At 35.2% G+C, this 18304-nt stretch overlaps 1 protein-coding gene across 1 annotated transcript in view; it reads left to right on the top strand.

Moving 5' to 3' along the window:
- SCGN (secretagogin, EF-hand calcium binding protein) overlaps positions 1-18304 on the top strand; it is a 70577-nt gene that overhangs the window by 29829 nt on the left and 22444 nt on the right. Inside the window, exons 5-6 of the mRNA XM_051970585.1 lie at positions 3416-3472; positions 5076-5153. Coding sequence (XP_051826545.1) covers positions 3416-3472; positions 5076-5153 — 135 coding nt within the window. The remainder of the gene's footprint in view (positions 1-3415; positions 3473-5075; positions 5154-18304) is intronic.

The following is an 18304-nucleotide window of genomic DNA, read 5'->3' as shown; positions in this document are numbered from 1 at the left end:
ATAATAGTGGGAGATCTTAACCTTGCACTCTCAGAATTAGATAAATCAAACCAGAAAATAAATAAGAAAGAAGTTAAAGAGGTAAACAGAATACTAGAAAAGCTAGATATGATAGATCTCTGGAGAAAATGTAATGGAGACAGAAAGGAATACACTTTCTTTTCAGCAGTTCATGGAACCTATACAAAAATTGACCATATATTAGGACATAAAAACCTCAAACTCAAATGTAGTAAGGCAGAAATAGTAAATGCATCCTTTTCAGACCACGATGCAATGAAAATTACATTCAACAAAAAAGCAGGGGAAGTAGACCAAAAAATAATTGGAAACTAAATAATCTCATACTAAAGAATGATTGGGTAAAACAGCAAATCATAGACATAATTAATAACTTCACCCAAGAAAACGATAATAATGAGACATCATACCAAAATGTATGGGATGCAGCCAAAGCGGTAATAAGGGAAATTTCATATCTCTAGAGGCCTATTTGTATAAAATAGAGAAAGAGAAGGTCAATGAATAAGCTTTACTTGACATGCCATCTAATCCTCAGCTATTGTTTTGTTTTGTTTTCAACATCTGGTGACTAATAATATTTGAAGAGAGGCTTGCTGGTCACATTTAGGCAAATGTTCCTCTTTAAATCAGCCAGTCAATAAATATTTATTAAATGCCTAATATATTTCAGGCAATAAATCATTTCCAAAACTTATTTTCTAGAATTGGTAGCTAAAAACCTGTTTTCCATGTTTTGTTTCCTTCCTAATCATCTGCAGGCCATAGGTAGGAGGTGAAAAAGATAAGTGTGTATGCATGGTGGGGGGAATTGTTGCTGATGTTGGTCCTTCATTTTTTGAAGAGATGCAATGACATTGCAGGGTGATATCTTAACTTATGCATGAATTGGATTCAAGTGAGGCAGAGTTGCACAAAATCATCAGCCTCACTCACTCCTCCAGCGTCATCAAAGCCCAGTGGCATGGTATAAATCAAGAAAACTGGCAATGGCCAATAACTGGTGGCTGAGAATGTTGTGGGTGACCTTAGCCTTTCTAAATTAAGGTCTTTCTGAGGCTGCAGTTTGTCTGAGGCAACACCCATTCAATGACTAATGGCTAGGTAAGAATTGAGACAAAAGATAAACTAATTTACCATCACAACACATTCATCTGGATCACATAAATCATCTTTTTTTTTTAATTTTAATTTAATTTTATTTAATAATAACTTTGTATTGACAGAATCCATGCCAGGGTAATTTTTTACAACATTATCCCTTGCACTCGCTTATGTTTCGTTTTTTCCCCTCCCTCCCTCCACCCCCCCCAAGATGGCAAGTAGTCCTATATATGTTAAATATGTTGTAGTATATCCTAGATACAATACATATTTGCAGAACTGAACAGTTCTCTTGTTGCACAGGGAGAATTGGATTCAGAAGGTAAAAATAACTCGGGAAGAAAATCAAAAATGCAGATAGTTCACATTCGTTTCCCAGTGTTCCTTCTTTGGGTGTAGCTGTTTCTGTCCATCATTTATCCATTGAAACTCAGTTAGGTCTCTTTGTCATAGAAATCCACTTCCATCAGAATACATCCTCACACAATATCGTTGTCGAAGTGTATAATGATCTCCTGGTTCTGCTCATCTCACTTAGCATCAGTCCATGTAGGTCTCCCCAAGCCTCTCTGTATTCATCCTGCTGGTCATTCCTTACAGAGCAATAATATTCCATAACATTTATATACCACAATTTACCCAGCCATTCTCCAATTGATGGGCATCCATTCATTTTCCAGTTTCTAGCCACTACAAATAGGGCTGCCACAAACATTTTGGCACATACAGGTCCCTTTCCCTTTTTTAGTATCTCTTTGGGGTATAGGCCCAATAGAAACACTGCTGGATCAAAGGGTATGCACATTTTGATAACTTTTTGGGCATAATTCCAGATTGCTCTCCAGAATGGTTGGGTTCGTTCACAACTCCACCAACAATGCATCAGTGTCCCTGTTTTCCCGCATCCCCTCCAACATTCATCATTATTTTTTCCTGTCATCTTAGCCAATCTGACAGGTGTGTAGTGATATCTCTGAGTTGTCTTAATTTGCATTTCTCTGATCAATAGTGATTTGGAACACTCTTTCATGTGAGTGATAATAGTTTCAATTTCATCATCTGAAAATTGTCTGTTCATATCCTTTGACCATTTATCAATTGGAGAATGGCTTGATTTTTTTATAAATTTGAGTCAGTTCCCTATATATTTTGGAAATGACGCCTTTATCAGAACCTTTAATTGTAAAGATGTTTTCCCAGTTTGTTGCTTCCCTACTAATCTTGTTTGCATTGCATTTTGTACAAATGCTTTTTAATTTGATATAATCAAAATTTTCTGTTTTGTGATCAGTAATGGTCTCTAGTTCATCTTTGGTCACAAATTTCTTTCTCCTCCACAAGTCTGAGAGATAAACTATCCTATGTTCCTCTAATTTATTTATAATCTCGTTCTTTATGCCTAGGTCATGGACCCATTTTGATCTTATCTTGGTGTATGGTGTTAAGTGTGGGTTCTTGCCTAATTTCTGCCATACTAATTTCCAGTTATCCCAGCAGTTTTTATCAAATAATGAAATCTTTGGATCACATAAATCATCAAAGATCATTTTGGCTGAGTGGCTTCTGACTTATCCAAAGAAGCTCTTTTAGCTGAATGTCTTTTTTGTAAAGACAGTTAAAGAAATGGCTCCATAGGAACTGAGAGATTTTATTTCATTTTTTTAATTGAATATTTCTGTTTGTTCACTGCTACCCAAAGAAAGCTAAAATATTGCTTTTGTCTTTTTTTTTAATTGACTGTAGGAGATAGAGAGCCAGAATCGAATCAGCAAAACCTGAGAACAAATCATACCCCTAATGTATACTGATTGTATGACCCTTAACTTCTTAATGCTCTGGGCAGCCCTCTAAGATTATAATTTGTAAAGAAGTCAATGACTTGCATTGGTAGAGAGAGTTTCATATACCAGTCAAATCACAGATCCAGCCCCTAAACCACCTATAACTAAATGTCAACTGCAGATTCTGTCCCTGTAAGATTGTTTTTGTTCTTCAGTCATTTCATTGTGTCTGACTCTTTGCGATCCCATTATGGGGTTTCTTGGCAAAGATTCTGAAGTGGCTTGTCACTTCCTTCTCCAGATCATATTACAGATGAGGAAACCGAGGCAAACAAGGTTAAGTGACTTGCCCAGAATCACACATCTAGTAAGTGTCTGACGGCAGATTTGAACTCAGAAAAATGAATCTTCTAGACTCCATTGCACCACTGAGCTGCCTGTAAGATTAGCAGGAGTCTATTTAGCTCAATGATTTAAGGACTGACTATTGATTAGGTCTTGTGTTTCAGATTTGGCGCAAATATGATGCTGATAGCAGTGGGTTTATCTCAGCTGGGGAGCTCCAGGTAAGCTTTGTCTAATGTATTCTGAACCTGCTGAAGGTTTGGATAATGTGTGGTTTTGTGTATTGCTAGAAATTTGAGTCCAAATGTGCTGTGCACATAACTTTCAATGGAGTGGAGCCAAGAATTTCAAGTTTAATTTTATCACCAGTTCTCCAAGCTGTCCACTTTTGACTCTCTCTTCAAAAATTCAGATAGTGTTACTCTTATAACCATAGAGACAAAGAAGGAGAAATCATCATTTTAATTATTCATTCATTCACTTATTCTCTAAACAAGGACTATTATGCACCTGCTATGTTCCAGACACTGTGGCAGGTGTTGGTAATACAAAGACAAAATGAGGAATATGAGGGAAATGGGTATCTGTTTTCTATTTCTTGCTGCTATAAAAAGAATATTGGATTAGGAGTGAGAAAAGTTGGATTCAAATCCTGGCTATATTATCTTCTGACTATGTAACTTTGGTCAAGTCACAACCTCTCTGTAGTTCAGATATTTCACTTACAAAGTAAAGATAATAACACTTACACTCCCTATCTTCTGGGATGATTGCAGAAAAAATCCCTCTTTAAATCTTAAAATGTTATATAAATATGTGGTGATATGAAACTCTAATCATAAATGAATGAATAAAAAGTATTTACTATGTGCCAAGTTTTGTGATAAGTGCTGGGATACAAATACAGAAACTTTTGGGGAACTTAATTTATTAAGTGGAAAAGAATATTCACAGGGGAGTGGAAGCCAGAAAGGGCTCTTTTTTCCTGGGAAATTACTGGAATGATGAGTGGGGTCCCAACAGAAGCTTATCTAAGAACATTGGGAGGTTGGTTTGAATTTAATTCCTAGTTCCAGAACTGGAAGGAGGAGAGGAAAAGGTAAACGGACCTTGGCAAAGAAGTTGGCCAAGAAGCTTTGGAAGAGTGGGTGACAGAGGAGACAATAAAATAAAGTGTAGTTGATGATTTCCTGAAACAAAGTATTCTCAGAGAAGCTATCACTAATCAAATGAATGGGTCCCAAGGTAGAAGCTCCTCTAGGGAAGAGTCTCTAGTGGTGGCTACTACTGTAGAAGTGATCAGTCAGGTCCATATTACCTATTAAAATGAGTTTTCTTAAAAAACAAAACAAAAACAATCCAATCTTTAAAACATGGAACTCATGGAGGCTTTATGCCTTTTGTAAAGTAGTATTTGCCTACAATAAAGGACATATGGAGAAAGACATCCACAGAAAGAACTGATAAGTATGTATAGAATAATTTTACATATATATATATACATACATGTGTTTGCAAAAAGTGTATGTGTATATACACACACATATATACCTATTTATGTCTAAAAGTTACCATATCTAGGATGGGGGAAGAAAAAAGGGAGGGAAAAATTTACCTAATAATTTTATTATGTACTTATAAGGAATAGTAATTTGTAGTTTCATGTGCAATCATTTTTATTATACTATTTCATAGAAATGCTTCTTTTATTCCATAAATTAAAAATAAAATTTAAAAAAATATTATTCATTTATATAATCTTTTGTAAAGTGGTAATTTATACTTTTTGTGAAGTGGTAATTCTTTTTGTGTGTGTACCTATAGAATTTTCTTCGAGATCTCTTCCTACATCACAAAAAACTCATTCCTGAAGCCAAACTGGGTGAATATACTGATACCATGGTAAGTAAACTCTCAGATATGCTTCACAATAGCAGTAAGAATAACCAATCTTAACTTCTTAATGCCCACTCAAATTCTATGTAATCATATGTGAAAGATGATCACTTTTTTAAGGGAAGCCTAGAAGATCCCATTTTTATTAGGTAAATAACCACAATGTTAATCTAAATCTCTTGGAAGTTTGATTCCTTCATACTTTCTCCTCCATGCCTATGACATGATACTATAATTGTTCTCCTCCAAACTATCTGATCTCTCCTTTCTGTCCTTTGCCTTTTTTCTTCCTCTTGATACCATAATATCTCATTTTTACCTTTTTTCAGTCTTATGATACCATTCTTCAAAGCTCCATTCTCTTCTCTTTTAATACTCTCTGCTTTAGAAATTGTATTCACTACTGTCACTTTAACTATTATTCCTATTGAGGTGATTCTTAAATCTGTCTCCATACCCATTTTCTCTTCAGTGTTGTAGCTTTGCATTTCCAGCTGTCATATCCGCACTAGAGTTTCTACTAATATTTCTTTTTTTTTATTAAAGCTTTTCAAACATATATTTTCAGAATATATACATGGATAATTTTCAACATTCACCCTTACAAAACCTTGTGTTCTACTTTTTTTCCCTTCCCTTCTCCCCGACCCTTCCCCTAGATTGCAAGTGATCCAATGTATGTTAAACATACTCTGCTAGTATTTCAATTCAATATTTCTGGTGTAGTAGCAAAAATAGTTTGGAATATGTCCGAATCCCAGCTCTGCTCTTCGCTATCTATATCATTTGGGGAAAGTTTCATAGTTTCAGATCTTTGTGACCACCACACCTAACCATCTGCCATATTTTGTCCATTCAAGCTTTGTGATATCTTTTGCCAACAGCTTAATGCATATTCTCAGGATTTCTCAAACTAGATTGGACACAGGCATTATGTCAAAACTGTGCCATTTTTTCAATCTTTATATCCCCATTTCCTAAGACAATGATCTTTACTTATAGGAGGTACCTAAGAAATGTTTATTGATTGAATTGATTTTGTACATCAAATGCTATAGACAAAATAGGATGCTTGTGTTTTTTTAAACATAATCAATGTTTTCCTGATTTCATATATTTGCTCAAAACTGGAATGCCATTCCCACCATCATTACCCATTCTTTAAGGTCTACCCCAAGTGCTGGTTACTCCATGAAATCTTTTCTAATTCTTTCCTTCCTTCCATTCAGCCAGAAGTCATTGCTCATAACATGTGTTCTTTCTGCATTCTCAAGTATATTCTATTTTATATTATGATTATATTTTATTTCCCTTCCCCTCTAGATAATGAGCTGTTGGCTTATTTCTCTCTGAATGAATACTGGCTTTGAAGTTAGAGGGGATTCCTGAGTAATTTTGGAGAAGTCACTTATCTACCTAGGGGCTGTTACCTCATTTGTAAAATGAGGGATTGAACCAGATGGCCTCTGAGGATCCTTTAAGCCATGTAGGTTCTTCTGATTCTTTCTCAGTGTCTAGTACAGTACCTAGGAATTTTGATTATGAATAGACATATAATTGCCTAATTCTAAATAAAGTTTTTTAATATCTTCCTAGTTGGCCATGGTGTTGGTAGTGGTAAAAACCATAATGTAGTTATTGGGTAGTTCTCCATCCATTGACCTGAAAGTGATTTGGGCACCTTCTAAATTTGAGGGTGTGGGGCAAAGTCCCATTCTAGTAATGGTTCTATATCTCAAGCACTTAGTACAGTGCCCTTTTATCTAGCAGAATATTCATAAATGTTCATTTAATTGAATTCAATATATAGAGAATACTAAATTATTCATCTCATTTTGTAGATGTTGAAGATTAAGGCTCCTAGAGGGTAAATGATTTATGGTTACCTAACAAGCTGAAACTAAGATTTCCTGACTCTCAAACTTATTTACTATGACTTTGGGAAAGACAATTTGGTCTTGGTCACAGTTTCTGTATTTCTAAAACTGCAAAGGTTTGCTCTAGATTGCACTAAATTCTAAGCCCCCCAATCAAGTGTTTTTATACTCTTTTATCTTGATCCCTGGTCAAAAGAAGCATATATGAGCTCAAACACGAAATTATTTTAGATGTAATCATTTGTTAATAGCACAAAAAAAAATCAAATCCTAGGACAGATCTCAATCGTGGTAATCATTGCTGTGTTTATCTCTTTTCATCGCTAGTAAAGCAATGATAGAAATCCTGAGTAAATATGTGTTCAGCAATAAAGAGCAGAAAAGGAAATCCCCCAGAAGCAGGAAACTGTTTCTTAGATACAGAGAAATCTCTAGGTCCCGTATTGATTCAAGCTTCTCTGAACCTCTTTAATAGAAAGATGATTTGGAAAATGAATAAAAATGAAATTGACTGAAGAAATTCACATAACATTCTAGGAAGTTTTTTAATTGAAGAATTTTTTGTTGCCGCTAAATGATATGATCTCAATTTCATTAATTGATTAAACAGGCTGAACCAAATGAAATATTGACTTTCAGAATCTCTGGATTGCAGAGAGGACTTTCTTTGAAAACAGTCGACTTTAATTTTTTTGTTCCTTAAAAAATAATTAAACATCTTTAACCAGATGGCCAGTCGGGGTTGGCACTAGCCCAAATCATGACGGAGATTAAGCTTATCTCTTTCACCTGCTTACTTCCTACTAAGTGCCAAAGGGCCTTATACCTATCTTTTTCTGTCATCCCTCTGCCCTGCCTGAAGACATTTGGCAATTTCCCATTGCCTGCCAAGTATTCAACTTCCTCAGAGTTGTGCTTCACAAATAAGCATTTTATTCTAGCATAATTATAGCATTACCAATCATTCATTCTAGCATTAAAGCATCTATTCCCTCAATGTCCTGGGTTTTGCTAGCTACAAAATGAAGAGAATGATCAGATTTTTAAGAACTCATACATTTTAGAAGAAGATCAAATGAGCGATGCTCTAATAGGAGACTATGAATATTAATTCTTCAATTAAGCAGGCAGAGGACATGTATGTCTTCCATGTGTCATAACATATATTTGTATAAATTTCTCTATAAATATAAACATATTTATGTGTGTTGGAATGGTGGGAAGGTTCTCAGGTTTCTGTGAATCATATTATATGTATTGATTTTTATTTTGTTTATAACCTAAAGCCAGTGGTAGAAATTGGAACAGAGGAAAGGAGGAAAAATATAGCCCTAGTAGCTCATGGGTCTATCAATAAGGAAATAATTTCTATAGTGAATAAACCAGAATAGTATCACTCTGGTTTTCCAGAATAATTTTCTCTGCTATCCATGAATATAGGGGGCAGTTATTGGTACTAAATCCTTTGAAACAATCTTCATGTTAAAAGTTCTCACTTTGGGAGTAAGTGACCAAAAAAAAAGCTGATATCCTCTGGATTTTGTCAGTTTATTCTGTACTTAGTAACAGAGGTCACTAGGGATCCCATTTCTGGAAAGTATGGAAAGAAAGGAGAAATTGCTTGGATCTGCATGAAATGTATGTTTGTTTTTCTGCTGTAGCCAAGTGACTTTCTAAGCTTGATGCAGAATGGTTTCCTTCTGATAAGAAAAGGTAGATGAGGTCAAGGAATTCCTCTCTACTCTCCAAGTTACTAGGAAGAATATCTTTGTTTTTTTCCTGGGGAAAAAGGGGAGAGGCTTAAAAGGGACAATAATAAAGAAAATGGAGCTGAAAGGGAAGCACAAAATTTTGATATGGGTCAAGAATTTGTAAGATGAAAGCATGTAACACTCAGAAGAAGAGGAAGTAAGACTACTGAACACTCAGGAGTTAATAAGAGATATGAAGTTCTTATAACAAAAAGAATTATTTGTACCTTCTGTGGAAGGGGTAGCTGTTTGAAATGCAATAATTCTCCAAAAGGAGTGATATGTGTCTCAGGAAGTGTACATTCAATGGGATATGTGAAGAGAATATTAAAGCTGAGAAAACCAGCACAACTATTAAGCTCACATGCAGGGAGCCCACTGCATACTTCCAATGTTCTTTCCCTCTGTCTATACTTCGTTGGACTATCAATCATGTATATTCCTTCCCAAGGGGGTAGTCATTCCCCAACTGAATCTTGTTTTCTCCTGACCTTGTGTCCACTGGAGTAACAGTGTGCACTTCTTATAAGTCCTGATGCCAAGAGCCCTAGGTTTTGTCCAGAATAGGCAGATTCTGTTTCCTCTGGAATAGGGACACTTCTGGGTCCTCACCTTGGATGACAGAGAGGGATGATTGTACAAGTGAGTCTCTTGCGATGGAGAATGGACATATACACACAAAAATAACCTAACACCTTGGAAGCAAATGAAGAACTCCATAAACCACGAGAAAAACAGAGTTCACTTGGACATCTTGCCATCTTTTGCCTTTCCACTGTCTCCTTTCTCTTTACCTACAAAAGTCATTTTATGTAGTAACCTTTAGAGACCATCCCTGTCTCCAACCCTGTCCACATGAAAAATTTCTGGCTAAATTTTAACAAAAAACCTTTGCATAGCTGATGGATAGTATTAAAAACTTAGTATCTTGATTTGTTAAGTGCAACCAATGATTCACTCTTTCCATTTGCCCTGTGAGATATTTTTATCAGCTATGACATCAATTAAAACGAGATATTGGAATAAATTAAATTCAGTTAAGATATTGGACTTCCTACATCTCAAATTGTGTAAAAACTCCAACATTGTTCTCATTTTTAAAACTGTCATTTTAAATGTCTAAATGAGCTAAAAGTGTTTGCCACTAAAATAAGATACTGTTAATATATTATTTTATATTAAATCCTTTTTTATTTCTGTTTTGCACATGTTATAAAGTACACAATATTTTAGTATTATGATATATTCATGTAATTGTATATTTTGAATATGTGCTAAAAAAAATTTTATTAATAAGGATGTACAATCCAAAAAGTCTAGGGAGCACTGCTTTAAGGAATAATGCTATGTATTTATCAATGCCTTCAGGAAAGAGATCATCCAGGAAGATAGACAAAAATAAGCCATGTAGTGATAATTGGTGATTCTCTACTCCAGGTGACTGAGAAAGTTTTTTGTTGACCTGATTCTAATAATAGAGAGGTTTTCTCAGTGTGTGAGATATCTGTCAATATTTGTCAAACTTGGTAACTACTATCCACTTCTGGTGATTGATTTGAGCACAGATGTTACAGCTGGGAGGAATATAGAAAGTATTTCTAGAGAAGACTTTATGAGAAGAGGTTGTGATGCTTCTATTATATCTGCCAAGGAGGATGATCTTTAGATTGGATAGAATAGAGAGTCAAAATGTCTAGCTACCCTTAATAAGTTCAGATTGTTGCTTTCATTCAAAGTACATTCAAGGTCCTGAAAGTCTTGGCAGATACAATGATTTTTGAAAGATCTTAAAAAAGAAAAGATCCATGGCAGAATTGATGTAGGACAAATGGTGTTCAGGTTTTCAATAAAGGGAAGAGAGTAGATTTTGCAAATGAAAGACCCAAATGAATAAGTCTTGCTACAACTCTTGGAATTATTCTAGAGTAGAAAAATTCTAGAGAAGTTATATCAAATTCAAATGAAAATGGGGGATACTAATCCATACATAAAAATCCCTGTGGATCACATATTGATTTAGTTTTAAAATGTAATATTATTTACATTTTATTATATTTTTATTTATTTTGTTAAATACTTCCCAGTTATATTTTAATCTACCTTGAAATATTTGGGCCATTTATGACTCACAGGGCATTTGTTTAACACTGTGTTCAGAATAAACTATTAAAGTGCTGGTTTATGAATATTTAAAAAGGAAACAGTCATCATAAAGAATTAAATTCATCAAGAGCAGTTCATTCCAGGCTAAACTTAGTTTTTTGTTTTGTTTTGTTTTTTGTTTTTTTTTTTTACAAAATTAATAGACTATCTTTATTTCAGCAGTCCTGAAGACATAGAAGCAACAAGGGGACAAGGTGAAACAATATTTTAGCCCAGGAAATTTGTAGGATTGGCAGGAGGGATCCATCTTACTCAGGTAAGGGAATTTAGGACAGGAGGCTAGTCAGTGAGCCAGCAGCAAGCCCCACATCAGCAAACCAATAGAATGTCCTGATCCCCAGTGTAATGAAACAGGTGAATGCTAACACTTGAACTCTCCAACTGCCTTGGTGTAGCTAAGGGAGTAAGGGACTTTAGCTCTAGAAACCATCACATACTTTGGTGTAGGGCCATGATGGGCAGACATCCTCCAGCAGTTGGACTTCCATGTGCTTTAGCATGGCCCTGAGCAAACAGGTATTCTTCAGCTGCCAGACTGCTGCATGCTTCAGGATAGCTCCAGGTAAACAGAGAAACACTCACCAGACCTCAGCACATGCTAGTCACAACCACTTGGATTGCAACTCAGCACCAGGTAAGCTGCTAGACCCCTATATCCTCCAGCAGTACCTGTCATCCCCCATTCCACCTTAACAGTGCAACACTGGACATGAGGGTCCCCTTAGGACAACATCAGCAGCTCCAGGTAAACAGCCAGGGCCTGCAGTCACTGACACAGGAAGCTTGGGATTGTGCTCCTTCCACCCTGGGAGCTGAGTTCAAATTTTTTAAAAATGCCAATTTTTTTTTAAGATGAGCAATAAATAAATAAACAGAAGAATCTGACCATAGAAATTATGGTGACAGGAAAGACCATGACACAGACTCAGAAGAGGGTAACAATGTCAAAACACCTATGTGTAAAAACCAAAGAAAAATGGGAAGTGAGCTCAAGCTCAAAAAGAACTCATGGAAGAGCTCATAAAGAAGTTTAAAAATCAGAAAGAAAGATAGAAGGAAAAAATAGGAAAAGAAATGAGGATGATACAAGAGAATTATGAAAAAAAAAAGAGTCAACAGCTTGGAAAATGACTCAAAAAGTATAATTGGTCAAAGGGAAACATTTAACAGTTTTACCAATGGTTAACCATTTTACCAATGATTTATCCAATAGTTTGGATAAGAGGCATGGATGACATGCCTATCAATTTTTCAGATAACACAAATCTTGGAGAAATAACATTGACAAAGTCAAAATTCTAGAGCTAAATTTAAAAAGATAATTGTGAAGTCTTATCTGTGGGATCAGAAAATCATTTTATAAGTATAGAACAGAGGCACTGATACATAGGAGGTTGTATGATTAAAAAATATTTGGGGGATTAAATGAACTTCAAATGGAATATGAATGCATTCCAAACCTTCTCTTTGCTCTTCAGATCAGTTCTAAAACCTTACTATTTCCCACTCAGCACAGGATCTTTATACTTATCAAGGAAAGTATATATACTTATATATCAAGGAAATTGACACCACTCCTTATGAGCTCCTTTTTCTTCCTGATTCTACATCTCAACTCCCCTCAATAACAAGTACATCCCATTCTCTCTTCCTTTTCTGTGGTCTCAGAGAAAAAGATAAAAGGAAAGAATAAGGTTAGCTTCATTATTTATGCCGTGATTTCATCTCCTCACATTAACCTTTGAGAACTTTTGCCTCTGAGCATTTCCTATCACTCTTTATCCACTGGATTCTTTTTTGATATAACATAGAGACAATCAAATCATCTTCCCTACTTTATCCTTAAAAATTTTTAATGAATCTTGCAGTCCTCTCAAATTATCATATCGCATCCCTCTTTCTTTTCACAGCCAAATTCTTAGAAAAAGCTGTCTACCCTTGTAACCTCCACTTCCTCAAATCTCTCACATTTCAACTCATGAGATCTGGCTCATGATATCACCCCTTAAATGAGCTTTTCTCCAAGATCCCCAATGATCTCTTAATTGTTGAATCCCATGCATTTTCTCAGTCCTCATCTATCTTGAACTCTCTGCAGCACTTGTTACTATATAATCTTTTGTATAATTTTATTTCACATTACTCTTTATCATGAACTGAAGAATCCAATCCAACTGGTCTACTTACTTTTCCCTGTTCATGACATTCTATATTCTATTTCTGTCCTTTGCACAGGCTACATGTCTAAAATGTTTATCCTCTTCACCTTTGCTGCTTTTAATCACTCTTCAAGACAACTTCTTGAATTCCTCCCATTTATTGGTATCCTCCCTCTCATATATTTAACAACATTCATCCCATAAATTTTATTAATTACTTACTGGTTGCAGGGCATTGTGTCAAAGGTTTAAGGAGAATCAGCATCTAGATAAGACATAGTCCCTGCCTCAGAGAGCTTACAGTTTAGAAAGAAAATTAGGTGTATACTATAATTAACTAATAGTAACAGCCTTTTAAGAAATTAAGCTTATGTAACTAGTTAATAAGTGAAACCTAAACTATTATTTTTTTTAAAAAATAGAGAGAGAGAGTTACAGTGAAAACTGAATTAGAGAGCTAGAAAAAGGTGTTATTGGGAGCTCTAAAGTTGTGCATATGGATGAGGATGGGGAGGGGAGAATCCTGGTGGATCTCTTCTCTTTAGCTTTATGGAAGTTATGATATTTAAGTTGGCCTTTAAGGAATGGATAGGAAGTCACCAGATGAAGGAGATGAGGAAACAGCATAAAGTATTACAGAAGGAAAGTTCAAAACATGGTCTAACCACATATGTATAACAACCATCAAATTAAAGTCTGAATGCATAATATTCTACCAATTTTTAAACTTCTTTGAAAAGGAAGAATAGCAATACAACTAAGAACATTATCTGCTTGGCTCTCTAAGGCTCTGTCTGAAGACTGACCAAAAAATCTGATAGAGAATGAGACACAATTTGAGGGAAAGGCCACAGAGAAAGTCTGGCTTCATTACATTTTTTAAAAGAAAATAACACAGCAACACCTTGCTCATCATCAGGCTTGTCTTTCAAGCCCAATATCAGCAAACTGATTATCCAGAAAAATTGATTTTTGTAGACTCATTAAGTCTACAAATAATCCCAATAATTGACATCCTATCATATACTCAACAGAACTATGGTGAGGAAAGTCAGTGGAAAAGCAGAAGGGTCAGAAAAGCATTTCTATGGGGAGAGGGAAGTGTTACTGTCAATACAAAATGAGCTAAGGGTTGAGGCAAGGCTTTAAAATGGATGGACTAATTCTGCTAGTAATTAACAGAGCAGTGAAGTGGCACAGTGGATAGAATCAGGAAGATGAGTCCTCCTGTGTTCAAATCTGACCTCAAGAACTTATTAGCTGTGTGACCCTGGGAAAGTCATTTAAAACTGTTTGCTTCAGTTTCCTCATCTGTAAAATTAGCTGGAGAAGGAAATAGTAAACCAGTCCCCTATCTTTGCCAAGAAAAGTCCAAATAAGTTCATGAAGAATTGGACATGACTCAAATAACTGAACAACAACAAAATTAACACTAATAGGTGCTGCTAAACCCCTACCACCTTGATTAGGCAGAGCTTTTGTGTTAATGGTCTCTACATTTGAATTGGGAAGAATTCAAAGCAGCATAGTGTCATGAAAAACACACTGGACTTGATCAGAAGACATGAATTCAAATTCTGATCCTACAACTTACTGGCATCATGTTGGGCAATAACAATTCAGTCTATTATATTCATTCTCTCCTTGCCCCTTTATCTCCCCCTGCCCCCACTCTTTTCTCCATCTCTTTCCCTCTCTCCTTTTTTTTTTTCCCCTATTTCTTTTCCTGCCCTTCTAGCCCCTTCCCCCTTCTTTTATTTCTTTCTCTATCTCTCTCTCTCTTTCCATATTTTTATGTCTCCATTTATTAATCTCTCTTCTTTCACCTCTCTCCTCTTTCTCCCTCTTTCTCCACATTTTTCTCACCCTTCACCTATTAATCTATTTCCTGTCCTTCCTCTTTTTTCTACCTCTTCCATCTATTTTCTGGTCATCTATCTCTTGTTCTTCCACAACTGTAATGTCCAGGCTTCCTTCATTCCTTCCTTCCTTCTTTCTTTTTAGAATCAAATGTTTTACTTAATAAATGACTGCAAGATGGCTTGAATGAGTATGATAACATTTAAAAATTGATAGAAATGCTAGATGAGCCTTGGTAATATACTCAATGAGCAGTAGAGGAAGGAAGATTCTGTTAAACTAGTCTTATTTGACTTCCCGATTAATGGCCTGGGCAAGGAAGGAAACAGCATGTTAATGAAATCCATGTATAACATATAATAAGGATGTGCCATCAACAGGAGGTAGGGAGAAAAAGAAAAATTAATGATGTAGATGGAGAAAATTTTTTTTTATTTTTTGAAAAGCAAGCTATAGTAACAGCCCTTGAAGAAATTAAGCTCATATAACTAGTTAATAAGTGAAACCCAAACTTTTATTTAAAAAAACATTGACTACCACCTCTTTCATGACGCTTCCTATAATCCTATCTTCTGCCTATCCCATAATATAACACATTTATTGCCATTCTAATGCCAGCTGAATTTTTTTTTCTTCTTTCTTGTACAATCCCTTCCCCTATACAGGAAGACTGAGCATCAGTCTTGCAGTCAGAATGAGCTGATTTTGAATTTGATCTCATATATTTTATTTAACCTCTCTGGACATCAGTTCCCTCAAATGTAAAATGAAGAGGTTTAATGTGGCCTCAAAGATCCCTTTCAGCTCAAAATCTATGATCCTATGACCTTAGCCCATCATTGTCTCCTCAGATTCCTCATAGTACTTTGCCTGGATCTATCCATTATACTTATCTCATTATCTCTTTTGTCAAAGTTATTTGTGTATATGGCTTCTCCCCCCAATATTAGATTATAAGCATCTAAAGAAAAGTGCTCATGTCATATTTCAATGCATAAATAATAAGCAGAAAAAACTATGGAATTGATTGTTATGACCCATGAAATGATCATAAAATGGGCCCTAATCCTGTGTAGTCTCACTCAGGTTCTGCCAAGTTGGTAACAGAGTAGTAGAAAAGGTGACAAAGGATGCCAAAATATGTAGGTTTTTAGGCCATCTATAAACATTAACTTTTCTCTTGATGATACTCTAAATATGGGGATTTTGTCCAGTAACTAATGACTAGATGTTATTAAAAGAATGAAAACATCAGTCTTGACATTCGTGTTAGAAATAAAACCAAAAGAATTGAATTCAATGTCTTTCTTCTCTTCAATAGTTCCTCAAAATTCCCTACTTCTTTCTCATTTACAAGGCTCACAAATAGCTAAAAAGGACTATGAATTTTTAGAATCAAGTCAAAAAGCTATATTGATAAGTATAGTCAATAATCATGAGCTATTCACCTGAGTCTCTTCCAAAGGCTTGTATAAAGACTCTTCCTAGTTACTCAATCCTGAATTGTGGCATTAAGAATATCTTTGTCCTTAAACTACATTTAAATTTAATTGGATTCCTTTGAAATCCTGTGTATTAATATTTTATGTATTAAAAACATAATGTTAGAAAGTCACATATGGGTTTCAATAGACTGGCAAAAATATCTAACACACACACACACAAATAATAATAACCCCTCTGTTAGACTCTAATCTTCTTTCTGTCTTAGGTATGGTAACTTTTGTTTGGAAGAATGAAAAAACTGCCTTAAAAATCAGTTAAACAATTATCTAATATCCATCTACTAACAGCTATTTGGGATGAGGGGAAGAGCCTGACTGTTCCAGTTTTAGTATTTTTGCAGTGATATCTTGACCATTTTGAGGTGGAAAGGAAATAGCTAACACAACAAATGAAAAAATTCAGAATGCAAATATTCTTGACAGGTTAAAACATCAGGCAAAATAGAGCAAAATGACATTGAACAGGAATAAATGGAAAGTTTTTCCTGTGAGTTGAAAAAAAAACAACTTATGAAATATAAAGTGGGTTACAGATAACAAGCCAGAAAATATTCAGAAAAGATAATGAAGATGTTGAAGGAAGGGCCTCAAATTTATGAGTAAAAATAGCTGTTGAAAAATTTGGAGACACATAGGCTGGAGATGAGATTATTGCCTTAGTGTATTTAAAGAGCTGTCAAATGGACAGGACTTGGAATTGGTCCATTTGGTCCCAGAGGGCAGAATTAGGTATAATGTGTAGAAAATGAAAAGAAACAATTTTGGCTTGATGGAAGGAAATACTCTCTAACAACTGGCTATTGAATATGTAAATAGGCTCTTTGAGAAGACATGTACTTCTCTGTTTTTGGAGGTCTTCATGCAAATGCTAGATAACTACTTTTTGGGTATGTTGTAAAAGGAATTTGTTTTCAGGCATGGGTTGCACCAAGACTAAAGTCTCTTTTAATTCCAAAATTCTGTGATTCTATTTCTGTGACTCACTAGCCAAATCTATTATGGGAGCCACCTGCTAGTGGCTGCTGGGGATCTAATTCAGACCAACAGAATAGATCCCTCATCTGAGAGGATGATAATGATACAAGGAGACTAAGAGGCAGTTTCATTCTCTGACCTCTCTCCTCTTCCCTCTTGCTTCCGATTTATTTCATTCCCATCTATGTCAGTAAAGGCTACTTGCAATTCCTTCAAGTGTGTTATGATTCACATCTGTAGGGGTTTTTGCATTTATGTGAGCACCCAGATATTGTATATGTGTGTGAGATGGGGGGTGGGGGTGGGGAGGGTGGTCACACAACTCATCAAATAATCTATCATGAGACCCAGAGGGGCTTTTAAATGAAACTATATTGAAGATTCCTTTTATATGAAGAAGACTGATAAACATGACAAAAGACAGGAATAGTCTCAATGAAAGGTCTTTGAGAAGATAGAACATACTAGGACACTTTGGGTATAGCTGTGAACTTGTCCAACTATTCTGGGGAATAAATTTTTAATTATAGAGAAAAATCATAGAATCATTTCTTACACTTTTAACCTGAAGTCCTTTTAATGGAAATAAACCTGAAAGAGGTCAAAGAAAAAAAAAAGGCTCCATATATAACCAAATATTCATAGCCATAATTTTTATAATTGCCAACAATTGCAAACAAAATTGTTACCTTACCTATTTATTTGGAGATCTTTGAATAAGTTATGACATATAAATGAATTTTATTGTGCCATAAGAAATGGGGAATAGGAAAAATTCCAAGAAGCAAAGGAAGACTTATATGAACTACTGAGCAAATCACTTACCAAGCATTTATTAAACATCCAAAAAAATTATGCAATAATAAA

Source organism: Antechinus flavipes, chromosome 1, assembly GCF_016432865.1.
Source record: "Antechinus flavipes isolate AdamAnt ecotype Samford, QLD, Australia chromosome 1, AdamAnt_v2, whole genome shotgun sequence".
Taxonomy (NCBI): Eukaryota; Metazoa; Chordata; class Mammalia; order Dasyuromorphia; family Dasyuridae; genus Antechinus; species Antechinus flavipes.
This window is presented reverse-complemented; position numbering and strand designations above follow the sequence as displayed.